We start from the raw sequence: 20,176 nt of genomic DNA, 5'->3' as shown, positions 1-20,176 counted from the left end.
GGTGATTTCTGTAATCCGAGATGTGTCGGTCGGTGTAAATAGACAGGTTTGATTCCTGAAGGTTTATGTTTAATAATATAGGAACGGCGGCAGTGCCCCGCAAGTCGAGCAAAAAAAAGCGGCACGAGGCCGTACTATCCTTTACTCGATAAGATTTACTCGAGCGATGTCGGGGCACTAGTTGATGATAAACTAAGTTTACATTGCTACATCACTAGCTAAGCTAAGACACCTCAAACAAAAGGCACTACGGGTACCACTTATTGTCATAATTTCTTCATTCTCAAAATGATAAATTAAATTTATCTACCTAATACAGGTTTAGCCAAACAAACTAGGTGTACCTACCTAACGTTTGTAATTGAATGTGATGTGTACTGCTGGTACTAATTTTTTTTTTAAGTTTTAGCCTAAAATTTATCAATAATTTCAATAACATCATGGAGCAGGGAAAAAATTCGTCTCATAGGCACTGTATTGTACCCACTTGTGAAAATACGATAAAGAATTCACCTAATAAAGTGTTCTTTCCTGTTCCGAGAGACGTCGACATGAAAAAAAAGTGGTGTGAAGCCGTGCACAAGGACATGGCTTCGTTCACTCGTTTATATTGTTGCGAAGATCATTTTGATGTGAGTATTTAATTCAGTTTATTTACAGCTGTTACCCACAGCTTCGCCCGCGGTAACTTTGTTCAACGCCGGGTCCTATTTGTATTTGTTTAACCATGAAGGGAATAAGCTAAAACGTCTATTTTATTAATGTAATCTTATACAGACATGAAAAATACTAGACATAGTAAGATTGTTTACATAATACCACTTTTAAATAACCCAATATACAAAGTTTACTGTAATATGAGCTGAATGAGTCCTTATAAGCTAGACCTTATAAGGACCTTGGTGGCGGAGTGGTAAAGTGCTTGCCTCTGAACCGAGAGGTCCCAGGTTCGGTCCCCGGTCAGGTCATGTTGGAAAATGATATTTTTGTGATTGACTCCTGACTATATATGTATTTGTTATAAAATATAGTATCGGTGAGTAAGTATCTCATAACACAATCTGTGTGATTTGTCCAAATATATTTATATATTTATTTGCTTTTTCAGCTCATATTACAGTAACAGATAGACATTTACATTTAGAAATAATTCCTACTAATTTATAAATGTAAATATTTCTATTTTGACAAAAATTGGTATGCATGTAGCTCAAGACCCCCATTCAAACATAGGCTACTTCTTTTTCAAAATTTTCAACCCCTAGATGGATATCACAGAGAAATTCACGAGGGCGAAGCCGCGGGCATAAGCTAGTATCAGACTAAATGCATTTACTTTGACTGTTAAGGTATAATTTTCAGCTAGAACAAGATACATCCAACTATATGGCTTACAAAATCATGAATTTGCAAGAGAATAAAAAAACTTTATTGCGATTGAGGAAAGGTGTTGTTCCACACATATTTGCATGTCAAGAAGACACTCACTGTCCATCTGACAAATGTTTTACAAAATCTGAATCGTCGCAAATGGATTTAGAAGGAAGTCGGAGTTCATCGCCCTCTCAGGTATGTCATCACATTTTTAAAAAAATTCTGTTGCAAGCAAGCAGTGCATTTTCACTTGTTCAGTCTTTCTTTGATAATGAGTGTTTATTAAGCACGTGTGGGATTCGCCTCAATTTGAAAAGAACTTATGAAAACTGCATTTTAGGAAATGTCTCCTAATTTGGTGTGCCGCCTGTGTCTGGCGGTGGAGGTGCGGTTGTTTACCATCACTGGCTCGCTGCAGGATGTCTATGAGAAGCTCACGGATACTGCGGTAATATCTCACATCATGTATCCTAAACTTTGAAATCAACCCAGCAATTAGCAGTGAAATGTAAAGTAATAGCTTTTACCGCGGCTTCGCCCGCGTTAATCTCTGTGAAAGCGGAACAAACGTGATTTTCATACAAACTTTCACCCCCTGTTTATAGACAAGGGTATATTTTTGAAAATCTTATGTTTGAACAGGGTTCTTTAACTACATGTATACAGATAGACAGACAGACTTTCACATAAATTCCAGCTGCACTCGCTGGACGCGCGGCCGCTGGCGGCGTGCTACCTCTGCCACGCTCAGCTCCGCAAGTGTCGCCGGCTGATGCTGGGCTCGGCCAGGGCGGAGGCTCTGCTCACCGACATGTTGCGGACCAGTTCCAAGGTAATACACAAAAATTATTTTCCATTCTGATGTATGAACAACTAAAACTATCTAAAGAATAAACCTTATATTAATTTGTTCCAATTTTTGTCATTGACATTTGGCATTGTTATGAAATTGACTAAATAAAAGAAGCTACCTTCAAAATAAACTCAAAATCATTACTTTCTCTAAACATTCAATACGTGATGCGTTCTCTCGTCGGGAGCTGTACCTGGGTGCACCATCAGCTTTATCATATATAATGCATTGTCATCCAAACTGAATGTGTGTGTGTACAAACAAAATTTCAGCTCAATCGGTTGAAGATATCTGCTTCAAAATAGTGTTGCAATATTCCACCCGAACATACATACTTGTATACGTTGCAAATTAAATAAAAAAAAATATAAATTTGACAAACATTGCTACACTATTATCTCTATGGTGTGCATGTCTACTACTTGCAGATATCTCTGAAGGCAGTGTCATCGATAGACCGTTTTGCCAACGGACTGTGCTCGCTCAATTTCTCCAAAGCCGAGTGTTTGGAATCCGTCTCTCCGCAGTTTGTGACTCCGGAGATCAAGTCTGAGACCGAGTCAGACAGCGAGGATCGTGGGGCAGACGGTACGTATGTCTCCCTCTCATATGAGCGTGTTCTCGGTTTCTTCCCCAGCCGTCGAGCATCGTAGCCTAGGGTCTCCGCTTTTCTAATTTTTCGCTTCCATTAGACACAAACAAATATTATAAACATTATTTTTTTTTGTGAAGAGGGAATTTATGATTTTATTATTTTATTAGCTGTTTACCCGCGAATAATTACTTCTGACAGCGTAATTATATTTTTTCTGATTTATGTGTTTTAATAACTTTGTAAAAAATGTTATGGATTTGAAATTGAATGGGAAAAGGAGTAGGGCAGGCCGAAGAAGAGGTGGATTGAGTGCGTCAGGCAGGATATGGCTAAAAAGGAAGTAGGTAACAGATCGGTTAACATACATCTACTTGAACGGGGTTCTTTAACCACATGCATACCAAACTTCATCAAAATCAATTCAGCTTTGAAAGCGGAACAGACATAGTATGTATTTTTATTATAGTCTCCAGTTTTCTGTGTCTGCGGCAGGTCCTGCCTCCGACGGCCGCGACCCGGGCCCCGACGGCGGCGAGGCTCTGTCCGCGCCGCACCAGGAGGAGGACATCAAACAGGAGCCGCAGCTTGAGGAAGGTATGTTATACTTAAATTTTTCTATGTTGAGTTGACGGCCATCATTCCCGGTCAGGTCTACATGGAAAATTATGTTTTCAAACCTTGGTCTTGGATGTTTATCTATATATGTATTTGTTATAAAATATAGTATCGTTGAGTTAGTATCCCATAACACAAGTCTCGAACTTACTTTGGGGCTAGCTCAATCTGTGTGATTTGTCCATCTGTAGATTTAATAGCTGTTTTCCCGCGGCTTCGCCCGCGTTAATTTCGCAATAGACTCGTGAGGTTTCCGTTAAACCCGTAATTTATTGACGTATTTTTAACAAAACGTAGTATACATATAATGATGTCGGACATTAACCCTGTTATAAAAAAAGTTAAAGCATACCTTAAGCTGAAGTATGCTTTGTCTCTTTCTGTGAATGGCTAATATTATAAAGTGCGATAGTGACAAAACATAGCTTATTTTAATTTTTAAACGAATAATATAATAAATTACGTCGAATACATCACTTTACAATCTTGTTCTATTAATTTTTCACCTCGAATTTGTTTTAAAACAAAACTAAATTGAAAATTTAAGAAACCCCTCCGAGGTTGCTGGCATCATCTCAGCTGCTAGAAAGCGCTGATAATTTCTAAACAGTTGAACATTTTCCAAACATCGCTAACAATACTCGATTAAATTATTTTTCTATTAATATCGGTCCAGCGGTTTGGCTGCTACGGACAGACATAAGACATAAAGATTCACAGACACATTAGTCTTATAATCGCCCTCCTTCTGTAGTCGGGCTTAAAAATATAATAAACGAAATTACATCTTAAAACGAGTGTTTACATTCACAAACTACTGAGACAATTTTCAATAAAAGCTTTTTGGTTTTAAGCCCAATATAAATGCGTTGTTATGGAGATGCCAGGTTCACATTTTGATAAACTCAGTTTTGCGAGGTGCTAGGTTTGCGTCATTAAAAAAAAAACTGCATTCCTTTGATCCATCCATTGCAAAAATCATCTCACTGTCTACCAAATCGTCCGTAGATGTGGCACCAACAAAAACGACGGGAGCTGATAGCACGACAGACAGCAAAGAGCGCGCGTCCGGAAGCAAGTCGAAAACTGCCAAAAAAACTCGCGGACCAAGACAGTGTGACGTTTGCCACAGACAATGCAGGACAGCTTCAGAATTGAAAAAGCATTATGTAGTTCACACTGGTGAGAAACCTTATAAATGCGAGGTGTGTGAGCGTCAGTTTACTTGGAAAGCTAGTCTATCGAAGCATATTCTCACGCATACTGGCGAGAAACCTTATAAGTGTGATGTGTGCTCGAAGGGATTTATTAAAAAGAGTAACTTAGTCATCCATCTGAGATCTCACACTGGCGAGAAACCTTTCGAATGCGCTAAATGCCAACAGCGATTCAGCAATCAATGCAACTTATCGAGACACATGCGAATTCACACCGGCGAGAAACGTTTCCAATGCGATTTGTGCGATAAGCGGTTTTATCAGAAAGCTCATGTCGTAAGTCATTTAAAATCTCACACTGGCGAGAAACCGTACAAGTGCAAGCTCTGCGGTCACCGGGTCTCGCAGAAAAACAATCTATTGAATCACCTTAGAACTCACACTGGTGAGAAACCTTTTAAATGCGAGTTGTGTGAAACGGAATTCAATCAAAAACAAAGTTGGCTTTGTCACTTGAAATCTCACAGTAATTACAAGCCGTTCGGATGTAGCATTTGTCAGTATAGATGTAAGCAGAAGGGGGCTCTGGTGGGTCACATGAGGACTCACACAGGCGAGAAACCTTTTGCGTGTGAGTTGTGTGAGCGCCGGTTCAGCTTCAAGCGCGATGTGGCGCGGCACATGCTCACTCACACTGGAGAGAAACCGTTTGTGTGTCACGTGTGCCCGCGACGGTTCACACAAAAAGTTAATTTGTTGCGCCACTTGCAAACTCACGAGAAATGAAAAAAATATATATATTCAAGCAGTTGATTTAAATTTATACTTGTATTTTATCATAAAATATTGTTACTGTATGCTTAGTGTGTAAGGTCAAAATATGTATGAGAAAATAAATCAACAGATTTCAATCTTAACTTTTATTCATGACTTTTTTCACGATCTCAGGTCAATTCGATTTATTGTGATGAAAAATATAATGGCCCGTGCAGTAAACCGTTGAGGAATTCCCTCGCTAGAAGCCGATCGTGGGTGCACCGTTAGATCATGCTTATCATAATAGTGCATTGTTATGTGAACAAGGGACTTGGAAAATCAACTATGTAGGACAAGTAATTTTAATTGCAATATTTGATTAAAAACCATGATTTGACGACCTCGGTGGCGCAGTGGTAAAGTGCTTGCCTCTGAACCGAGAGGTCCCGGGTTCGATCCCCGGTCGGGTCATGATGGAAAATGATCTTTTTCTGATTGACCCGGGTCTTGGATGTTTATCTATATATGTATTTGTTAAAAAATATAGTATCGTTGAGTTAGTATCCCATAACACAAGTCTCGAACTTACTTTGGGGCTAGCTCAATCTGTGTTATTATATATTATATTAAAAATCGAAGAGACAGCTAGATGAAATCATTCTTCTGACATCTAAATTATCCCCGGTAACTTTAAATTGACTTAAAAAATTATAAATAGGTGTCACATATGTACACCACATGCTATTTATCACGTTATATTAATTAGATATAGAAAAGTTTATTGTATTAAATCCAACAGGATGGCAACTTTGGAATGATCCGTAAACATGGTAGCAGTTCGTCTAAGACAGCTATGGTTCTAAATGTTTGTTGTAGCTTCAGCGTTAAACTTTGCACCCATCTTCTAAACACCCAGGGAATTGGGAATAAGTTTATTTTTGAGTCGAGATTATGTACTTAAAACTGGATTTGTTATACATGTGACATCACGCATGCTTTTTAACTTATTTTTGAAAAGAATAATGAGATGAAAAAAATCAGGAATCGAGCGGGAATTGAACCCGCGCCCCCGTCTGTCCGGGACAGTGCTCTTGACCAGTTCGGCTGAATTAATTCATCTCTTTACGTCTTACGCCGACGTACAGTATTTTCATTAGAGAGTAGCGGGAGCGGGAATATGAGTACATATTGACATTATGTACTCTTGAATATTTGTTGCCGTCAAGGTTGCAATGGTCTGACATCTAAAGGATGCCGAAGCTAAGTGGATAAGAAAAGTAAGAAAGCGGATGCTGGGCTTCGACGCTCTTTAGCTCAGGAAGAAACCGGGAAAAAGCTCGAGTCCTTGCTGTATAGCTATTATATAATGTGAGACCAGTGTGCGTAGTGCGACTTTGCTATATATATCTCACGATCGAGTTGACTAGCAGTGCGACGCAGCGAACCAATCACAGTGTGCCATTGTGATGCAACGACTACCAGACCGCAATGTGATTGGTTCGCCGCGTCTCACTTCGAATCGATTCGATAGTGAGAAGTGAAATGTAAACACGCACTTCGCCCTCTGTATGTGGCAACTTTATCGCTTTGTTCTACTACACTCTACTCTCCATAGTACAGGAAGTGAGACATTTGTGGTAGAATTAGATGGAAGTGAGAAATCTACGCTGACAACCTTTGTACCAAGTTGTATGGACAACACTCACGGCCTATTAAGTACTAAGCAGAAACGGGGCACAACACACTCAAAACTACAGACAAATATTTGTAATAGCTGCTACAAATATTGGCCAGAATCCAATCGAGAACATCCACGTAGCGGATGGGCGTAGTGACCACTACGTTATGGAGGTCGTCACAATCTTCATTATTGATGAGAAGCGTGTTTGCAGGTCCTTCGCAGTCGGCAGCCGCGGCCGGCGCTCGAGACACGGATGTCTATCAAGAGATCCCCGTCAGTGTGTCGCACCTGTGTGACGCAGTGATGGACACAACGCAGCAGCGACGGCGATGGGACGGTGGGTCGATGTTTTCTAGACAATTTTTCTTACCATAAGCTTTGGGGATAGAAGAGACGATTTCGTTGGCTCAGCGACCCATAGAGGATATAGACTAACTAAATATATCTTTTCTTCTATTCTGCGCCACTTGATTAAAGTCGTCTCTTTAAGGTATTTTAGCTTCTTGGTCTTCCAGCGGCGCTGAAAATATAGAAGTATTTATTTAACAGAGACAAAAACAGATAGGAACATTGGTATGGCAATCCTGAGACACCTATTGTAGTTAAAATCTATTTCGCAGATGTCATTTTATTTATTACTACCGGCAACTCCCGGCTTCGCTCCTGTAAAAACATAATAACTTATACACCTAAATCTTCCTCAGAAATCACTCTATGTATTGGTGAAAAACGCATGAAAATCTGTGTAGTAGTTTTTGAGTTTGTTTTATTGTGTGTAAGGTTTGGTTTGGTGTGTAACACATACACAAAAACGCATCATACACTTAAATGTTAATAAGAAATGGATCAAGTGTCCAAAACTATCAACGTCCAAACTCCGAAAAATATGTTTTAAAATTACATTTCGTCTTGTTATTCAATATAGGTCATGAGCTCTTGACGTCGTTAGGAAGATAGAATAACGGTTGTTAGCTAAGCCAAAGCAAACCTTTAAAGAGTAAGGTACTGATTTGATAATATGGTGGGGAAGGTCTAAAAGCAGGAGAAAAGAGTGTCGGAAGACGGCTATCAGAAGACGACACAATTGAAGTCGCAGTGCGTTCATGGATGGAATCACAGGACAGTAGGACAGTGCTGAAATGATGATAAGCTCTGCCTACGCCTAGTTGACTCGTTGTACCATCGCAGCGACGATTGTTGTCTGCCAACAGTGAATGGGGTCCACACCCCTCGAAACAACATGTTTCGTAATATATACAGAACTGAAAACAAGATAGGGGCCAGTCCGAAACGTTACCACCAGAAAACTTTCGTTGTAAAATGACAATTGTTCAAATGTTACGTGATTAAACCGCCATACGTTACTAATAGGTGTTGTTAGTAAACTTTTTATGTATGACTTAGTAATTACGACGGCTCACGTACTCGATAACATTTGCAATCGTGTAATGCATTGTTGTAATGATGTAAAACATTCGCAGATGTTGTCCCAGCCCACACGTCGGGAGCTGACAAAACAAAACAGGCTGAAGGCAGAACAACTGACAGGACACAGCGCGAGTCTCAAGAGTCAGACATCCGGACTATTCGGACACTCCACCATTGTGACGTTTGTCAGCGACAGTTTAACCAGTCTTGGGACTTGAAAGTTCATTATAGAACTCACACTGGCGAGAAACCTTTTCTGTGTATTGTGTGTCAAAGAGCTTTTAAAGTAAGATGCCATTTATCAGATCACATGAGAACACACACTGGTGAGAAACCCTTTCAGTGTGAGGTGTGTGAATACCGGTGTAATCAGAAATCTGTTTTAATACGACACATGAGAACTCACACTGGCGAGAAGTCTTATCAATGTGAAGTGTGTCAAAAGGCCTTTAGACTAAAGGGCCATTTATCAGAACACAAAAGAATTCACACCGGTGAGAAACCCTTTCAGTGTGAAGTGTGCCAAAAGGCCTTTTGTCGTAAAGAAATGTTATCTATTCACTTGAGATCTCACACTAACGAAAGGCCTTTTCAGTGTGAAGTGTGCGAAAAGGCGTTTAGACTAAGAAGCCATTTAATAGATCACACGAGAATTCACACCGGTGAGAAACCTTTTCAGTGTGAGGTGTGTCAATACAGGTGCAGTCAGAAATCTGTTTTAATGCGTCATATGAGAACTCACACTGGTGAGAAATCTTTTCAATGCGAAGTCTGCCAAAGAGCTTTTAGATTAAGAAGTCATTTATCAGACCACGTGAGAATTCACACCGGTGAGAAACCCTTTCAGTGTGAGGTTTGCCAAAAAGCGTTTAATCGAAAAGAAATGTTATCTATTCACTTGAGATCTCACACTGATGAGAGACCTTTTCAGTGTGCAGTTTGTCAGAAGGCGTTCAGAGTAAGAAGCCACTTATCAGATCACATGAAAATTCACACCGGTGAGAAACCTTTTCATTGCGAAGTATGTCAAAAGGCGTTTAGTCGAAAAGTGTCATTGTGCAATCACTTCAGAACTCACACTGGTGAGAAACCATTTCAGTGTGTAGAATGCCGATACAGGTGTAATCGAAAATCAGCTTTATTAAGACACATGAGAACTCACGAGAAACCTGTGTGAAGTGTGGCAAAAGGCATTTAGAATGAGAGCAAGTGGTCGTCTGTGAAAACAAAAACTCAAAAGTTAATTGAGATAACTACAATACGGTTTAGGGTATGAAATTTAATGTCAGCTTCAATATGATATTAATTACTAGGATTTAAAATGAAGTAAATAATAATCATGTTTTATGGCCTAGAGCCATTTACACAAAAACGGGTTTCATTACAATTTTAATTCTGAACCTCTTTTTAGCCTGGGATTGTATGTTAAAGATCCGGCTCGAAGGACCAAACTGTAGGATCTTATCTGAGTATATATTATAAATAATTATACTCGGTATTCGACAAAGATTGTTTATTTAGGGCTGGTAAATCACGAGCAATACATTTAAAAGTAACAACAGCTATAAATGATGGATGACAGAATTGTTTTGAAGAAAAGAAACATCGCGCATGCGCGAGCTCGTCGTCACAGCGCATGCGCGTAAACAACTTAAATAGTTTATTTGTGACGTAAAAATAAAAGTATATAATAAGTAAATTACTCTAAATTATGATTGAAAAAAATACTCCGATGATATGACTATGTGCAGAAATGTATGTGCGTGTACAATACGTATGTATGTACCAGCGAGTTTTTTCTAAAAATTTAGTCCTGTACAATTATATTTTGGAAATTAACGGCTTATAAGAGCTGTCGTCTCTAAGTTATAATGTATAATTTATTAATATACTAAGTATACAATTAGAATTAATTGTGAAAGCAAATAAATGTTTTTATCGAGATCATATATATTTATACAAAACTTGACCCACTAGTAGGCGCGCGGTAGAAGACATCGGTATTGACTGTAGCGCTTCAGAGACCTAGAGAATGACACTAAACCATTTGCATACCCCTATTAGTACCACCACAGATATGATATTGGTGTCAATAATCGGCGGAAGCAACCAGGGGAGCCGAGTTAGCAAAAAATCGATTACTTACACATATCGTGTAAAAAGTCCCCTGTATTAACGCGGTAAATTCAAAAATTTTTGTACAGTTTTCAACAATAGATTGTTTTCCTGAGGAAGTATATAATTTGTGTTTTACCCGAGCGATGCCGGGACGGGAAACCAGTTTGAAATATACGAGCGTGCCAGCCTTAAGGTAAATAAACAAAACAAAAAGTGTGAATTGCAAAAATCTGACCATTGAAAGCGACGCATATTAGTCCCTTGGAAGCACACTTGGGAGGTTGTATGGAAATCTTCTATCCCATATAGTTACATTAGTCCGTGGGCTGTATAGTTTTCTTGGTCTCTGCTATCTACAACATCTACCCTCTTTCATTATTGATGAGAAGCGTGTTTGCAGGTCATCCGCGGACGGCAGACATGGTTTACGCTCATTGTTCGGGCGTCGATGCGAAACACCCCCTCAGTTTATGTGATGCAGTTATGGTCGACACAGTAGGCTACTCTCATGTTACAGCTCTAAAAAAATCTTCCGACCAGTTTCTCTACTAGTCTTCTTACTAGTTGTAGTATACTAGCGAGGTTCCGTGCCCCATCCTCGCTCGTTACTGTACATCACAGTCACATAACTGATAACTTTTTATATATGATGTTTAGAGCTAAACATTTTGCACATTTTGTACTAACGTATATTATGTAACTAATTTGTGCAATAAACTATTACTGTATTGTATGTATTCGCAAACGTTTACTATCTCATAGATCGCACTTTTGTAATGTTGATAAATATTCGCAGATGTTGCCTCAGCCCCAATGTCGACAGCTGACCAACCAAAACAAGTTAAAGGCGGAACAACCGACAGGAAACAGCGCGACTCTCGACGACAGTCAACCATTCGAACAGCTCGGGCACTCCACCAGTGCGATGTTTGTCGGCGACAGTTTAAGCGCGCTGAAAACTTAAAAGTTCATTATAGGACTCACACTGGTGAGAAACCTTTTCATTGTAAAGTGTGCCATTATCGTTGTAGCCAGAAAGCTGATTTATTAATTCACATGAGAACTCACACTGGTGAAAAACCCTTCCAATGTTATGTGTGTCAAATGGTGTTTAGTGTTAGAAGTAGTTTATCTCGACACTCAAGGACTCACACTGGTGAGAAACCATTCCAATGTGAAGTTTGCCAATCGGCGTTTAGAGAAAGAACGCATTTATTAGATCACAAAAGAACTCATACGGGCGAGAAACCTTTTAAGTGTGAAGTGTGTCAATGCCGTTTCAGTCAGAAATCTGTTTTGAAACGACACATGAGAACTCACACTGGTGAGAAACCTTACCAGTGTGAAATGTGTCAGAAGGTGTTTACAGCTAAAAGGAATTTGTCAGATCACATAAGACTTCACACTGGCGAGAAACCTTTCCAGTGCGAAGTGTGTCTATATCGGTGTAATCAAAAATCTATTTTAGTAAGACACATGAGAACTCACACGAGCGCCTCGTTGTAGGGTGTCAAATGTATTCAAGTGCTCAAGAATACGAAAATGTACATTAAATATTTGATCACTTCTCATGCTTGTGAACTTTGGATTGCATGTTAGCCCAAAATCAGATTAAAACTCTAAAAGTAAAATCTTTTTTTGTGCATTTCTTTTTAGCACAATAGTGTAAAATAAAACCTATGTATGTGGGATGGAGGCTCAGAGTAAAAAATCAAATTAGGCAGCACTTTTTATTTAACAAAAACACACCTTAGAATCACGTCTTAGCGCTTTCGCCCGAATCCGCCATTCTTCTATTTCTACTTCCGTCCCTTTCACTCCTACATCCCTCTCTCTCACTCACTCCGTTCCATTTCCCACATGTATTACAATTAGCAAATACAAATACATGTTAAAGTTTTTGTATAGATTTGTTATGTATATGCGTAACAGAATAGGAAAGTGTGTTGTAATACGATAGGAATAATACAAATAGACAATAAAATATTCATGTTTTGTCCATCAGTTGTTCTAAACTAGTACCAAATCTTTAATCCTTAGTTTTATTTAATCTAGACTATACAGAGAGTAACAGTATTATCAGGACGAAGATAGGTGCAATGTTAAACAACGGGAATTGATCTCACGACATGTAGCAGTGTTACAATGGGAACAAACCCTCGGATGTGAGTTACATCTCGTCTTAAACTATACTTACAATACAACATATTTGAGATCAGTGTCATATTTGAAAAATATATTCTACATCTAGGTACCATACAGAACTAACAATTGCTTAATACCAAAGTTGTTCAATAACCTACCTATCGAACTCCAGACTCTGTACAAACTGAATAGTAAAACATTTAAGAATAATTTAAAAACTTTTTACCTAGTTAAATATAATAACAGCGACTCGCCGATGCCCGGATAAACCCTGCGAGGATTTTGTGGTGCGGTCTTATGATGTTGCTGGACGTTGTAGATTGTACTGAATAAAGGATTTAATAAAAATAACTTCGATTGGCTGTCTTGGTTTATAGTTTCCTATTTTATTTGACGACCTCGGTGGCGCAGTGGTAAAGTTCTTGCCACTGAACCGAGAGGTCCCGGGTTCGATCCCCGGTCGAGTCATGATGGAAAATGATCTTTTTCCGATTGACCCGGGTCTTGGATGTTTATCTATATATGTATATGTTATATAATATAGTATCGTTGAGTTAGTATCCCATAACACAAGTCTCGAACTTACTTTGGGGCTTGCTCAATCTGTGTGTGACTTGTCCTAATATATTTATTTATTTTAGACAACTAAGCAGGGGCCACCAAATGGCGCGGTGTCACCGCAACCTATGGACCTACAACACCAGGGCGTCACGCTCGCGTTGATGTCTTCACGGCATTAAAAAAAACTTATATTGTAGTCTCTAAACTTATATATAATTAAATTGTTTTATTAGATAAATAAGTAATACAAAAGACTTAAATATACAATTTATTTTCCGCTTACCGCAAGATGTCCGTTAAGACGTTCCCATGTTGGAAAGCAATTCGGGGTGTTCCATCGAGTCTTGCAAGATCATGAAAACTCAAACTCTGTCAAATGGGGTTTACAATTAGCAAAGGCCCTAGACAATTAAATCCATTTTAATTTCGCTCATACGAGAATCACGTGCTCCTGACCCGGGAAATTCTATCGAAATCTGAAGTTCTTCAGGCCTACCATCAACTTTCACAGAACGATTCCAATGCAACTCAGTTCAATTTAGGCACCTAAAATGAATCGCATTCATACTAAAAATTAAGTCGATGGTACGAATTTGCGATGCAGTTCAATTTACGTCGTAAAGTGGATCGTATTAAGGCACCAGTTTTATCTAGCTTCATAAGCACTTCCTGGAAGTAGTCGCAAGCTGGATTGTATGAAAAAGATCATCGATACATTACGTCACACGTCAAGGTGGAAGACCGGGGTTGACGGGGTTGTGGTCACAAGGGGTGAGGGTGACAAATTTAGTGACGTCGTAATGTAAAAATAATAAAATCGTCATCATCATCTATGACGTTGTAAACGTAAAAAACACATTACAAATAAACTTATAGTGTGTTGCAAAGTCGGGCATCTGCAATAAATGGATACCCATCCATTTGTAGAGCGTTTCGACTGCGGCTGTGCTGTCACGCTGTCGTATGCCATTGATGCGATGTCTTTGTCTATAGTTCTTTCGTCTTACCTAGATAATAGAACACAGAGAGTAGAAATTAACAAAACATGTTCTGATAGTGTACCTGTTCACACAGGCGTACCTCAAGGCTCCATTATCGGTCCTTTTTTATTTTTGGTTTATATTAACGACCTCCCATGCCTTGCCCAATATTTATGCGAAGTAGTTCTATTTGCAGACGATACATTCTTATTATTTAAAGTCGATAGAAAAAGTGAAAACTATGACTTTATAAGTAATAGCATGTCGTAGTGCTTAACTGGTTTACAACCAACAACTTAGCTCTAAATACAGAGAAGACAAAATGTATTAAATTCTCTCTCTTAAATAACTCGCACAATGTTATACCTTTAACAGTAAATGGTAAAGCTCTAGAATGGGTACATAGTACTAAATTCCTGGGCATTACTGTGGACGACAAATTAAAGTGGGATAAACATATTGAAATCACGGCCAAAAAACTTAGTACGGCAGCTTTTGCAGTGAGAAGGATCAGACAGTGTACGAACATAGATACAGCTAGACTTGTGTATTTCAGCTACTTTCATAGCATGGGGTAATGCAGTTGACATAGGAAAAATTTTTGTATTACAGCAAAAAGCTATTCGTTTTATTCATAGATTAAAACCTCGAAATTCTCTTCAAGAACTCTTGAAATCAATTAACATCCTCACTGTTGTATGTCAGTATATCTTTGATGTGCTTATTTTTGTCAAATCAAATTTACATTTATATAAAAAATTAAACGAAGTAAATAGTGTAAACACTCGAAATAAGCACAAACTTTGTACAGATTCAGGCTTAAAAAGGTTCGGCGGTCTTTCGTGGGTCAAAGTGTAAAATTATTCAATAAACTCCCTGCAGAGGCTATTAATCTGCCAATGAAAATTTTTAAAACTTATGTTAAGAAAAATTTTATGGATAAAGCGTATTACACAATTAACGTAGTGGCGTTGTGCACCGGGTCGTGAGGTTCCCTCTATTATGGTTGAGCTACGCGATGGCTGTCCCATGCGTCAACTCGTGAACGGTGCTGCCAGAGGGAACTCGTAATCTCGTTTCTCATATATTTTCATGTAAGTTATTGTGTTTCACATCGATTATATATGTATGTATGTATATATGTGTATGTATATATATTATAATCAGCACTCGGATCTCAATTATAACCTGTTTTGATATAACCTTTTTTTATGTACATTATGTACTTTTATATATTATTAGAAAAAAATATTGTAAGAAACAATAATGGTGAGCCGATCTGGCATGATAGGGACCAACACTGTTCAAATGAGTTTCTTTCGGCATTTCTTCTCAGCAGTGGTCGTTCCGAAATGGCAGTAGTTTGTAGCTTGTGAGAAATAACTATAAATATAAAAATTGACGAGAAAAAGTGCCTGTGAAGGTCTAATTTCTGAATAAATGATTTGAATTTGAATTTGGCCCGAATTTGGCGGAATCTGCATATATTATTGGTTTTTCATTGCGGTAGATAAAAGCAACGCAATGAGCACACGCGTCGGCAACTGTCCGAGTTCGGCGATAGTCTGTAGAGCATAGAGTAGGCAATTTTTTCAATTTAGTAACAATATTTCTTCTTAGCGAGTCGACTTTGGCGTTATTTGTGCCTCGCCATTGCCAAAGCCTAAAGACAGACACGTGACTGTCAAGGTAAATAAATAAATTCTTTATTTCAATAACTTACATGGCGAAGTTTTACAATTAATATTAAAAGTAGATAATATAAAAGTAATATTGTCTGACCTATGATGTAAAAATCATATGTTTCACGCGTTAAAAAGCTAGACTAATACAAAATGACAATTACAAATTAAGATAAATTATGAAGTACTAGCTGCGCCTCAGGGCTTTGCTCCCGTAGGAATTTCGGAATTACAAGTACCATATGTGTTAATCCAGCTTATATTATACCCGTGTACCAAATTTCATACCGGATTGGTAAATTTTGCGTGAAATAGTAACAAACATACATACACACCTACATCCTCACAAACTTTCGCATTTATAATATTAGTAGATAAGATTGCAAATTAGATTTGTAACTAACGGTTACTCACCGATGCGATACTTTTAAGTGTTTTGACAAAAAATATCTTCGACTATACGTTTTTGGACACAAATCACATTGAAAAGGTTTCTCACCAGTGTGCGTGCTCATGTGAATCGACAATTTGCACCTTTCAGTAAACGCCTTTTGACACACTTTACACTGAAAAGGTTTCTCACCAGTGTGAATTCTCATATGAATTGTTAAATGGCTTTTTACTCTAAACGCCTTTTGGCATACTGCACATTGAAACGGTTTCTCGCCAGTGTGCGTTCGCAAGTGCCGTGACAAACTACTGCTCACACTAAATACCCTATCACACACTTTACACTGAAACGGTTTCTCGCCAGTGTGAGTTCTCATGTGTTTCGTTAAATGGTTTCTATCAATAAACGACCATTGACAAACCTCACATTGAAAAGGTTTCTCATTGGCGTGAGATCTTATGTGAAATGATAAATGGTGTTTTCGAGTAAAATTCTTTTGACACATGTCACATTTATAAGGTTTCTCACTAGTGTGAGTTCGTATGTGTTTTATTAAATTCGGTTTTTGATTAAACGCCCTTCGACAAAGATCACAATGAAAAGGTTTCTCACCAGTGTGAGTTCTTATGTGCACAGACAATAATACTTTACGACTAAACAACTTTTCACACACTTCACACCGAAAAGGTTTCTCACCAGTGTGAGTTCTCTTGTGATCAGATAGCAATACTTTTCTACTAAATGACTTTAGACATACTTCACAACGAAAAGGTTTCTCACCAGTGTGAGTTCTCAAGTGATTAGATAATAATAGTTTTCGATTAAACGCCCTTTGACACACTTCACACTGAAATGGTTTCTCGCCAGTGTGAGTTCTATAATGAACTTTCAAGTGATCAGTTCGCTTAAACTGCCGCTGACAAACATCACACTGGAGTCTCCGAGCAGTTCGAGTGTTGGACTCTCGAGACTCGCGCTGTTTCCTGTTGGTCGTTCTACTTCCTGCTTGTTTTTGTTTGTCAGCTCCCGACGTGTCGGCTGGGGCGACCTCTGCAAATATTTCCTTTATTAAAATATTTTAGTTTTCATCCTGTTCTATGTTATACGCGTAAATGTCCATGCCATCAAAAACATGCTGTAAAAAACCCAAGTCTTGCAGCTCAGTTTTTCTATCGTAAAAAGTTGTGAGATCCATGTAATACCAAGTCGATTCATTTATTTAGGCCCTACTTAAGGGACCTTCTGTCTTAAGTTATTACGAAAGTTATTACGATATATCAATATTAAAAATCTTTTAGGTTTTAAATAAATAGATAAGACTTGGACATCCAAAAAAGTTGAAACTGTATATTTCACTGCAAGTATACCAATTTTGAAAAGCCAAATCTATGCAGTCAGAATAGTAAAAACCACCAACTAGGTAGCGGCAAGCGGTCACATACACACTAGTGAACTAATCTGCAAACCAGTGCGCAGGTTTCCTCACAATGTTTTCCTTCATCGGAAATAAGTACTGGCATAGTACTATGGACGCCAGTCAGATTGATATACATATTTGTGTGGCACAAGTAGAATTCGAAACTGGGACCTTTCAATCACAGGTAGACGGTCTTAATCACTGGGCATTCAAATATTTAGTTTCATTGCTTCAAATATTTAGTTTTAAATAATTTGACACCTTCGGTAACACCATCCCTGTGAGTCTTCATCTCTGGATCAAGTGTCAACCCCATGGGTCCATCAATCTCAAATTTGACATCAAAGATGTTAATTGATCCGACTGCTGACAGCTGTGAAAATCCTACAAATTAAATTTAGATACATATCATTTTATTATTATATAATAATAACGGTACCTGCAGAAAACCAGTGTCCCAGTGTCTGACAAAGAAACTTGTTGAGCTTGTTTTGTGCACAAATGTTTTCTTTTACAAATTACATTTTTGGATTTATATTTGTTATGTACCAAATAAACAACATTCTTTCTTTATGTATAACTGTTAGTGCAGTGAGTGACTTTGTAAATAAATAAATGTATTGATTATGATGACGAGGCGTGGGGAATCGCCCTAAAATAGGGCTGTAATAACTAAAAATTAAACTAATAGCACGTACCATATGGTTCTTCACTTTTTATTTCAACATTATCATCAAATACTTTTATCACAGCTGGAGCGACGTCTACTGATTCTGGTACAGATTTGACCTCTGCCTGCTCATGTGGTGGAACATCAATTGACTCAGGACCGACAGACAGACAGACCGGCGGAGTAGCCACTGGTTCCAGTTTTATTTCGATCTCATCTGGGGATTGTTGTGGGATGTCGGCTGATTCTGGTTCAATTTTGATCTCAACGAGTGCTGATGGAAGTTGGGACATATTGCTCTTTGTTTTCTTGTTATGGCTTCATCGGTCGCTAAAAATGATGATTTTGTTTGCTTTTCTTATTTTTCTTTCTACAAAAAGGAAAGGAACAATGCGACAGAACTAGAGGAACAGCCGGAACAAGTTTATTTTGATGGCATCAGAATGTATTGTTCTGACAGTGACAGACCGTTGACTGACTTTTTTTTTTATTGAACAAAACGCAACAACAATTACCCATGGAATTAATAGGTAGGTACTCAATACATTACTAGATATGTCGACAACAAAATATTTAAGCAACTCTTCCGTAAAGCCGGGTCCGCAGCGCTGTGTTTTCGTATTAGCTAACACAAAAACATGTTTTACTAACAGATTCGGGGTGTGGCCTAATAGTTATGTTAGAAAAATAATAAAAACATGTTTTCCAAACCGAATGGATAGCATACCCCGCGTTCGCGTGCGGGGAGGGGAAGTGACTCATTTTGTGTTAGCAGCGCTTACTAAAGAAAGACGTAGGGCATCACAGCACAATATGGAGTAAACAAACATAACCGCAATAGGCGCAGCGGACGGGCGGCTTTCCTAACTTGTTTTATAACATGTCTTGTTAGTTGGCGCTGCGGACCCAGCTTAATAATTAAATCTTGACATTTCCAAAATTCGGGTTGTGCATTTCCAACCGGCCGATTATTGGCCGAGAATATCAGCTGTGAAGGTCAGTCGCCTCGTACAACATCAACGGGAGTCGGGAGGATGTGACCAGTTCACATCCTTTATAGAGTAGAACCACACGCCACCTTTATGTAATTAGTAGTATATAACATCGAATATGTACAAATTAAATCAAAGTCAAGTCAGAATGCGTGCCAATTATGTGAAACTATAGATGCCGACGACCGTGCGAAGTGAAGACGAAAGAGTAGGACCCTGGGCTCCGACCCTCCGCGACTAAGGAAACAATGAGGAAGAGAAAAAGATAATCACAAGCAAACGTCATTCGATTTCGATGGGTTTCGTAAGGCAATCCAGCTTGCAGATGTCCAAATATCAGGAGCAATTATAGCTTTATGGTATTTTCGTAAAATAAAATTCGTCCCTGTTGTAACACAGTTTATTTCAATTTTATACACACGGAAAATTACAATATACATTAATAAATCGTTTACAGGAGGAATAACTCTTTTAATAATTATAACTCCCTTATTAACAACTAGCTGATGCTCGGGACTTCGTTCGCGTGGACGAACAATTTTTGGTAAGGAGTCAAAATTATTAGAGAATCTTAGTTGTACAGACAAATGTAACGATACCTATACATACAGAAGATGCTGATCAGACTGAAAAAGTATACTTTCTATAGTTTAGCTGAACTATTGTGACTCTTCTTCAGGTGATCCAGATCTTCGATTATTATACTTCAACAGAAAATGCTCATCAGACTGAATAACTTTTGTTAAGGCGTTATTTAGCGT

At 38.4% G+C, this 20,176-nt stretch overlaps 2 protein-coding genes across 8 annotated transcripts; one reads left to right on the top strand and one right to left on the bottom strand.

The window, feature by feature from the left end:
* Positions 1 to 63: 63 nt before the first annotated feature.
* Positions 64 to 12,425, top strand: LOC128682213 (zinc finger protein ZFP2-like). 6 transcript variants are annotated; one of them, XM_053766809.2, is made up of 9 exons: positions 69 to 253; positions 404 to 632; positions 1,363 to 1,569; positions 1,715 to 1,822; positions 2,072 to 2,206; positions 2,656 to 2,815; positions 3,315 to 3,416; positions 7,243 to 7,368; positions 8,513 to 10,403. In XM_053766809.2, the coding sequence occupies exons 2-9, from the start codon at positions 441 to 443 to the stop codon at positions 9,634 to 9,636; spliced, it is 2,154 nt and encodes a 717-aa protein (XP_053622784.1). In that variant the 5' UTR covers positions 69 to 253; positions 404 to 440; the 3' UTR covers positions 9,637 to 10,403. The 6 variants fall into 6 exon arrangements, with proteins under 6 accessions (XP_053622787.1, XP_053622786.1, XP_053622784.1 ...); XM_053766810.2 differs by having other exon boundaries at positions 69 to 383; positions 544 to 632; XM_053766811.2 differs by lacking the exon at positions 8,513 to 10,403 and adding an exon at positions 11,374 to 12,425 and having other exon boundaries at positions 66 to 632.
* LOC128682227 (zinc finger protein OZF-like) lies at positions 7,362 to 19,671 on the bottom strand. 2 transcript variants are annotated; one of them, XM_053766840.2, is made up of 3 exons: positions 18,452 to 19,671; positions 18,015 to 18,137; positions 7,362 to 7,551 (listed from the first exon to the last, which is right to left on the bottom strand). In XM_053766840.2, the coding sequence occupies exons 1-3, from the start codon at positions 18,714 to 18,716 to the stop codon at positions 7,517 to 7,519; spliced, it is 423 nt and encodes a 140-aa protein (XP_053622815.1). In that variant the 5' UTR covers positions 18,717 to 19,671; the 3' UTR covers positions 7,362 to 7,516. The 2 variants fall into 2 exon arrangements, with proteins under 2 accessions (XP_053622815.1, XP_053622814.1); XM_053766839.2 differs by lacking the exon at positions 7,362 to 7,551 and adding an exon at positions 15,946 to 17,386.
* Positions 19,672 to 20,176: the final 505 nt, after the last annotated feature.

This window comes from Plodia interpunctella, chromosome 29, assembly GCF_027563975.2.
Source record: "Plodia interpunctella isolate USDA-ARS_2022_Savannah chromosome 29, ilPloInte3.2, whole genome shotgun sequence".
Classification (NCBI taxonomy): Eukaryota; Metazoa; Arthropoda; class Insecta; order Lepidoptera; family Pyralidae; genus Plodia; species Plodia interpunctella.
The sequence above is the reverse complement of the archived record's forward strand: the minus strand, read 5'-3'. Positions and strand labels throughout refer to the sequence as shown.

Bases quoted from the DNA above. Each gene is read 5' to 3' on its own strand.
- LOC128682227 (XM_053766839.2), bottom strand. From the start codon at position 18,716: ATGTCCCAACTTCCATCAGCACTCGTTGAGATCAAAATTGAACCAGAA. The intron at 18,138-18,451 runs GTACGTGCTATT...TTTAATTTGTAG, and splicing joins AAAAAGTGAAGAACCATATG to GATTTTCACAGCTGTCAGCA. The intron at 17,387-18,014 runs GTGTCAAATTAT...AAATATTTGCAG, and splicing joins CAGGGATGGTGTTACCGAAG to AGGTCGCCCCAGCCGACACG.
- LOC128682213 (XM_053766809.2), top strand. From the start codon at position 441: ATGGAGCAGGGAAAAAATTCGTCTCATAGGCACTGTATTGTACCCACT. The intron at 1,570-1,714 runs GTATGTCATCAC...ACTGCATTTTAG, and splicing joins GGAGTTCATCGCCCTCTCAG to GAAATGTCTCCTAATTTGGT. The intron at 3,417-7,242 runs GTATGTTATACT...GCGTGTTTGCAG, and splicing joins GGAGCCGCAGCTTGAGGAAG to GTCCTTCGCAGTCGGCAGCC.